Source organism: Acomys russatus, chromosome 19 (assembly GCF_903995435.1).
Source record: "Acomys russatus chromosome 19, mAcoRus1.1, whole genome shotgun sequence".
Taxonomy (NCBI): Eukaryota; Metazoa; Chordata; class Mammalia; order Rodentia; family Muridae; genus Acomys; species Acomys russatus.
This window is the reverse complement of record NC_067155.1, coordinates 9352643-9361184: the sequence shown is the minus strand read 5'-3', so window position 1 is coordinate 9361184 and position 8542 is coordinate 9352643. Positions and strand designations below refer to the sequence as shown.

Sequence of the window (8542 nt, the reverse complement as noted above, 5' to 3'; positions counted from 1 at the left end):
AAGTCTAAGTTTTTTATTCTTTTAAGAGTTAATTTTTATAAGATTACAGTTTAAGGTGAATAATAAAATGATTGGAATCTTTTTTGCAACCATAAATTATAGTCTCTGTTTTTCCCACATTTGTAGTAAATACAAGCATGTGAGAAAAACATATCTTGCCTGCTTACATTTTCTTAATATATAATAAGTTGCTTAGATAAGATTGTATGTGGGTTCTTGGGAGTAGTTTGTTTTTTCATTTGCAAAACATGAGGTACATGATTTTGTGTCATTGTTTTTTAAAATTTTTTTATTAATTTATTCTTGTTACATCTCAATGTTTATCCCATCCCTTGTATCCTCCCATTCTTCCCTCCCCCCATTTTCCCATTATTCCCCTCCTCTATGACTGTTCCTGAGGGGGATTATCTTTCCCTGTATATGCTCATAGGGTATCAAGTCTCTTCTTGGCAACCTGCTTCATGTGTCATTGTAATCACTGATTTGAAGAAACATAGGATGCAATCACATTGTAATTTTTATATTGCTTGAAACCTTTTGCCACAATATATAAACTGTAGGAAAAAAGTGAAGTTGTTGAGCTTTGTCTCATCCTCTGTGTCTTCTGTGTGCTTGTTTGTGTGTGTGTGTGTGTGTGTGTGTGTGTGTGTGTGTGTGTGTACTTACTTCACACTCATTGTTGACCCTATATCTGCTTCTCAGATAACAGAACACTGCTGGAGCTGGCTTTGACAAATTGGGGAGGGAAGATGTTAGGAGAGATACAAGTAGAAATAGGAGGGAACAATTAGGCATAGATAGATGATCATATTTCATTATACACATGTATGAAGTTGCCAAAGAATAAAAAGTATCACAGAAATATCTATGGATAATGATATAATAATTCTGTATAGCAGCTTTAACACATTGTATATTTTCTATTTAATTCTTGAGTCTGTTTTTGGATATGTAAGCATTATCGTGTATGTTTCTATGTGACCTAGATTAAGATTAGGAGTCAGAAAATAAAGCAGATACAGAGAAGGGTTCCAAGTTTCTTACAAAAGCTATGTTTTATAGAAACAATTTTATTTTGGTTCATAGAATCATATTTAGAGGTCTCCAGAAAAGGGAAATGAAGAAATAATAACAGCAATAACAACAACAATAATAATAACAATAATAATAGACCATCATAAAATGGGGCAAAGTCAATGAGAATCTGAAGCAAACACTCGTGCACAAGATGAACACAGGATATTTCAAGGAAAACATCAAATTTCAAGCATTCAGCAGCCATGGGTTCTAACCTTAGCCTCTTAGTGTGCGAAAAATTTGTTTCTCATAATCAGAAACAGCAGTACCACTTAAGGCCTGCTCCAGCCAATATCTGGCTCTCCCATCGCAAATTTCTGGCTTTAGAGAAGAAACGGTGTCCCCTCTGTGTATAATAAACCCTCAGCAGAAGCCTTTGTGCATATACCTAAACTAGTGTGTATGCAAAGTTACCACTGCTATTGAAATATCCCAAAGCATTATGGGTAATATGGCCATTAATAAATTAGATGCACTTAAGAATCACAAATATTTACACAATAGTGTCAAATTTTTTATAACTTTGATATATTGAATATCCATGTTATCATGGAAGTGGACATTTTATGAGGATGGATATCTCAGAATTCCCAGACTGGCACTCAAATCATGTTGGATTCTTGGTGTTGTGCTTGTCAAGTGATCTGAAGAACTACGGCACATTGATGGCCCTTTTGATTTTGAAAGCATCACACCAGCAACAGAACAGAATGTCAATAGAATAGTATGTAGGTATTTTAAATACATATACATATGAAATCAACAAAGAACAATTTACACCAAGAAAAAGAAAAGCATTTTTTTTTTTAATTCTTAAACAGAAGTCTCTCTATTCACAAAGTTCTTCCATAGAGCTATACCAGGTAAGATCCTGTCTACATTTTCTTACAGCATTTTAAATGTTTTGGCCTTCATGTTGAGGGCCCTTTTTCAATTTTGAATTAATTTTTGTGCGAACTTGTAGATACGAATCTAATGTCATTTTCCTCATTGTGGAAATTCAATTTTCTCAACGCCATTTGTTGACAATGCTTTTTTGTTCACTCATAAGTTTTTGGGACTTTTTTAAAATACTAAATGGCAGAAGGTATATGTACTCATGTCTGGGTCTTCAATTTTGTCTTTTGTGTTTACATTTATGTATTTATGGCAATGCCATATAATTTCAGTATTACCTCTTTATAGTATTTCATAAGATTGGAATGGTAATCCTTCCAGCATTGATACTGATTGCTTTGGCTATCTAGGGTCTTTTTCAATGCCATATAAATGTTAGAATTATCTTTGTTTATTTCTGTAGAGAATGAGATGTGGTTTTTCATTGGGATTGTATGTATTAAATGTGTAAAATACATAGGTAGGAAAAAAGGAATCACAGCTTCTATCCATCTGGACAGTCATGTGCTTTGACCAGATGGGGAGAAAGAAGCATAGCATGGTATCCATTTGATGTTTGACCATCGCTATAACAACATATGAATTACATAAAAATAATGAATATTGCCCCATATTAGTACTTCCAAATGTAAGCTCAGAGATTACATCACACAACATTATATTCAACATCTAACTATCTGGAAGAGCTCTAGGCATATTGACAGTTAGAATGGGAATTGAATTCCCATGTCTCTGAGGGGGTTGAGGACCAGGTAGCTTAGTTTTACAATGAAGCTTAAGTGCTTCTGGGTTAAGATGGTTTTAGTTCTAGATAAATGTGATAAGTGGATAATGAGACTATGTAATGGAGGTTGATTTATGTCCAGAAATTTAGATGCACCAAGATGGGAAAGATGTCTTCATCAGGGCTGTAGAATACAAATAGCCCAAACACTAAGAATAGAACATTTATATAATTCCTGATTGTATCATGGTTTTTATTGCCATAGGTAATCTATTGCATATACATGTAATACTATAAATGTATACCTAAATATAAAAAATAATTTCAAGAAAACGATAAACAAAAGACAGCATGGAGAAGGAGAAATAGCTCTTTGGCTTTAAGCTTTTGGCTTTCTACACTTGGGATGTCATGTGACCTAGCTGGTCTTTCTGTTTGGGACATGAGCTGAGTAGTAAATTCAGTTGGGTGCTTTGTCTGCCTTTCTGAGTGAGTAGGATTTTACCCCAGCATCCTTGCTCCTGAGTCTTTATTAGTAACATGAAGTGATTGGGATTCTCTTTCTTTAAAACAACCAGAGAACATGTACTTTTTTTCTTCCTGAGTTTGTTTGACCTGGCTTAATGTTATGCATTATCAGTTCATCAATTTTTCTACACAAGTTATGATTCTATCTTTCACTGTAGTCAAGTTATAGTACACATTATATATGAAAAGTATTTAATGTTGGGTTTATCTGTTTATGCATGTGTAGGAAGACACCATTTCATTGCTACAATTAATAAAACAGCGAGGATAATCCATATTGAAATATTTCTATGGTATGAAAAGAAGGTCACTGCTTATAGGTCCAGGATTTGAATACTTTAATCTAATCATAGTTCCAATTTTTAGCTTTTCAACAAACCTCAATCTGACCCCCAAAATAGCTGTATTAATTTCTCCAAATACTTTAGGATAATGTTAACATTATCATGATGCCAAACAGTTAATGAGACAACAATGACAAATAAAGTTATTATCAAATAAGCATGTAGATAAAAAAAATTCTCACTAAAATATTAGCAAACAATCTTCAAAAATCCATTAAAAAATCCGTCTTTGGATTCGTATCTGTATGAGGTAACAGATATTACTCCTATGGTGATATTACTCTTGTGATGGTCCTACAGCCTTCTGCAGAAGTATTTCATGGCCACACATGGTTTCAGTTTTCCTTAGAGGTAGATTGTTGGCCCCCTAAAACTGGCTGTGATAGCCATATGCATCCAAGCTGCCCTGCCTGGATGAACCCTACAAGAAGTTTAGTAATATTGACAGAATTCTTGCTGACCCCTTTGCATATCAGGTGCGAATTGAGAAGACTCTCACAGCTGCAAGTTGACAGAAATGAGACTCAAATAATATGGAAGCTTTTGTCTGTTCCTAATTCAACAAGTAGAAACACTTGTATGGTCATCTTTCTAATCTTTCAAACGGAAGGTGCCTACCCCCTATTAAAGTCACTGTTTTGACCTTTTGAGGAAAGAGTGTGAATCAACCAGTGGATACAAAGCAAAACATGTCACTTAAATAATTAAGATACGATTAAGGGGGTTTATTCCTTATCCAGAACAAACTGAGTCTGGGCATAACAGAGTAATGATTCATAATAACAAAAGGTCCAAAAGAGGGAAAACAAAGAGAAATGAAGGGAGTGATGTTCCGTAGCCACCAATTGTGTTTAGGCAACAGAGCAATGCAGCCTCTTAAGAAGGAGGATAGAGTATAAAAACCCAGAAAGATAGACACCAGGGACAGGATGTGTTGTGTGGCTCTGGACTCAGGGGAAGTTCTGCTGGAATTATGAGTGCTGCGGATGTGTTGAACCAACTGTTTGTGTCTGAGCAGAAGGACAATCATGGAGCCACTGGACCACGAAATGAGTCCAGAAAGAAAGACTTCAGGACACACTACCAATGCTGCATAGAGGGACTCACCAATTGGATCACTCCCTACAGTGGAGCAGTATTCTAAATCTCGCTTTGTTGTCACATTTTTTGTATTTCTTTTACTGAAAGGGTACAGAAGGAAAATGAAATATATCAACAAGTACAAAACCCAGATAATAAGCATGCAGCATCCAATGTACTTCTCAGCTTTGGCTTTATGATCTGTCCAACAGGATTTCCTAGGACTGATGGTGACAGCCTGGAAGACACTCAAGAGACATGTGGTTCCAATGGACACACTCCGGGCACTTTGTTGAATGTACACTATAAAATTGCATCCAAATTCAGGCAAGAACTGCTTCCATCCCCAAACTGCCATTGTGTGGGGAACTCCTGAAGAAAGAATGATCAAAGCATTGGCTGCCATTAGATGCATGAGAATCAAATCTGTGGGCTTCAGTTTGCATTCTCTGTAGTAAAGACCTAGATAGCAGAACAAAAGAGAAAAATTTCCCAAAATTCCAGTGGTTGTTTGTGATAAGAAAATTATTTTGAGTGCCAGGTTCCAGAAGTTCATTTTGTGATTTAGCACAATTTCCTTTAGAGTCTGTCCACACAGTTTTTGTGGTTTCATGAATAACTACCGATGGTTGCAAGTTGGAGTATAGGAAGAATCTATCAATCCATTGAGCTATTGAGAGACTGAACCAGAGGGTCCTTTATACTCCTGAGTACAAAGCCAGGAGAGACACATAAAAACACCTCTTCCAGAACTTCTTTGTGAGAATGGTTACTCTCCATGTTTTTACTGTGAGAATGCTCAATACTTATAACATAAATAGTGATATAATAAGAGAAAAAAAGTTTCACACAAAAGAATCATTCAAGATTATTTGATAGTGGCCGGGGAGAATATTAAATAAATAATAATAAAATAAATAAGAATAAAAGCAAAGATGATGCAAACATTCAGATTATATTGATATATGTTAGGGGTGCTGTAGAAAAAGAGAACTTATAATACTCCAAACTATTTTAATTTAAAATTTTATTTCTAATTTATTTATTCACCTTACATTCTGATCATAGCCACCTCCATAGTTGTCTTCCAAGTCTCCTCTCTCTCATGTGCTTCCCCCTATCTGCCTTCCCCTTGCCCTCAGAAAAGGGGAGCACAACACACACACACACACACACACACACAGACACACACTACAACACACCTCACTACATCAAGTCCCAAAAGAATTGAAATCATCCTCATCTACTGAGGCCACACAAGGCAGCTTGGATGAAGCAAAGTGAACGAAAGCAGGCAACAGTGTCCATAGACAGAAGTCACTCTACTTACTAGGGGACCCACATGAAGATCAAACTGACCATCCATTACATGTGTGTTAAGGGCCTAGATCTAGTTGGTGCGTTTTCTTTTGTTGGTGCTTCCATCTCTCCATAAGGCAGAAGCAGATGTGAAGGAGTTAAAACATTTTTGGAGATATTCGGAGACCTTAAAGACTACCATATACTCGCTGTCTTTTCTGTATATGTTGCCACTGCAGAGGGAATGGATACGAAACAAAATAGAAAGCATTCTATTAAGTAAATTAATCCAGACACAAAAGATCACTAGCCTGTTTTCTGTCTTAATTTAGTTTCTTTGTTCATGGTTACAAGAAATGTTTGTTTATGTGGGATAAACATGTGTTGAGCCAATGATATTTTAATGCAGCTCCTTAGATGATGACACAGAGCTTGTATGAGACACGTTGAGGAAATAAAGAAAACATAGTATGAGAGCAAAAGATTAAATAATGTACTTAAGACAGATAGGGTTAATAAGAGCAGAAAGAAAAAAGAAAGAATTGGATCAAGCAAAACTGTAAATATAAAGAGATTTTAAAGAAACCAGCTTTTTTATGTTAACTAAAAGAAAAGAAAAAAAAATGAACAAACCGTGAATGAAAAAAGGAACAAGAGTGACAACCTTGTACATGTTTGTAAATAAACCAAGAACCTTATACCTTTGCATTATCTGGATGTGCCCACAAGTTCTGTAGAACACTGATCCCATCTGCTTGGGAAGAACAAATACAAACCTGCTTGCCAGTAACCCAGTGCTAAGAATCACAACAGTAATGTTTCTGTCAAAGAAAGAAGAATTCATAATCTATTGTTTTATTCTACTGTGTTCCCTGTAATGTTTCCCTTGGAAAAAAAATCCATGAGCTGTATGGTTATGAAGTCACACATAAAACAAGAGTGTGATTTTGGTTTAAGTTTTTTGCTGAATGTCAGTTTTGGTGGCAGCTGGGATCTGCACATAAAATTCATGGAATCGAGTTTAAGAGCATTGTTGCAACATACGTTAAACAATAGTTGTGAACGATGATACTGCCTGAGCTCAGATACCATGAATTAGTGTAAAGTAGTGATGGTAAAAACGCTGACAAATGTTGGACTGCCCATTGATACAGTTAAGTTGGGTAACACCCTTAGGACAGCAAACCTTATTCCTACAAGGAAAAGTAGGTGCTTCTTTATTCATACAGGGTTCACAGACAAAAGCAGACTAATGATTATTCCAAAGGTACAGATTATGTGTTTGGTTGTTTTCATTATATGTCTAGATTTACATGTTCAGTCACAAATAGAAAATACAACCTGAAAAGATTTTACTTTTATCTGTCCTATGACTCCACTGTAAGGAATCTTACGAATGTGTCCTCCAACTACAGCATATTTATTATATAATAGTCTGCTTTTAGAGTGGCAGTGTTCACGGTTTGAAAACACTGAAGACAAACAGGAAATATCTGAGCAAGTCTTCATAGGAATAGCATATACTAATACCAAACATCTTTTACTAAATGTTTCATCATCTGTGCTATAAAGTCAGTAACATTTATTTTGGCCAATCAGATTATTCTTACATTTGGAATATGACTAACCGAGGAGAGATAAGTCAGGACATGTTTGGTCTTAGCCAACCTTGCACAGTACTTGTGATGCCACCTCTCTTCCATGACACCTTCCCAAGTTCAAATGGAAGAGACTTCAAATCGGTCATTGCACCAGTGACCATTAAATACAGAATCAGATACTAATGCCTATAAAATCTGAAGATAAGTGAGGTGTCAAATAAAAATATGTTTACATCCAGAAACAGATAACATACTTGCCCTACCCAGGACTGTGAGCTTCTTATAATTCCATTTAAATGTCCACTATGGGAATGAAATCATGATGAGTTCACTGCTCCTCTTCATCCTCCGTCTTGTCCAACACCTCCTCCTTCTCCTCATCCTCCTACTCCTCATCCTCACCCTCCTCCTCCTCCTACTACTAGATACACTACATGTCATGTAGATTAAGTTGAATTTTCACAATGATTTTTTTACAATAGTCCTTCATCACCTTTATAAATGGCCTGCAGTGTCCTGTTGTAGCCTCAGTCAGTCACAGTTAGCAAATTAAATCACAGTAAGAACCAACAGGGACAAAGTAAGGAACACTTCTGTCATTCCCACTCACCTCTTAGTTATGAAATTATTCCTATGCCTTCTCTCTCAGTTCCATGGATCTTTTTCTACACCAACTTCCCCCTAACACACTTGAACATACAGTAAGTCCTCTCTTCTTTACTGACTCTGCCACTCAGACTGATAGCAAAGCACTCACCTGGATTCTTGCTACTGCAGGATGGTGACTTCATTCAGCACATCTCAGACTCCTTAATAAGCAGGGCTGTAAGAGAGCCAGCTCAAGACCTGAGGGCGAGGCCTGTGTCACTGTGACTTCACCTCCCTGCAGAACTGCAATTTTCCTTTGATCTGTAGTGGTGATTACAATGCTGGCTTTGGGAGACAAAATTATTAATGAAACCTCCAGTTGCCAATCAACAAAAACTTTTAAG

The 8542-nt window shown here is 36.3% G+C and overlaps 1 protein-coding gene across 1 annotated transcript; it reads right to left on the bottom strand.

The window, feature by feature from the left end:
- Window positions 1–4285: 4285 nt before the first annotated feature.
- On the bottom strand, window positions 4286–5215 carry LOC127203593 (vomeronasal type-1 receptor 4-like). Its single transcript, XM_051162420.1, has one exon. The coding sequence runs from the start codon at window positions 5204–5206 to the stop codon at window positions 4286–4288; it is 921 nt and encodes a 306-aa protein (XP_051018377.1). The 5' UTR covers window positions 5207–5215.
- Between the last annotated feature and the right edge of the window lie 3327 nt (window positions 5216–8542).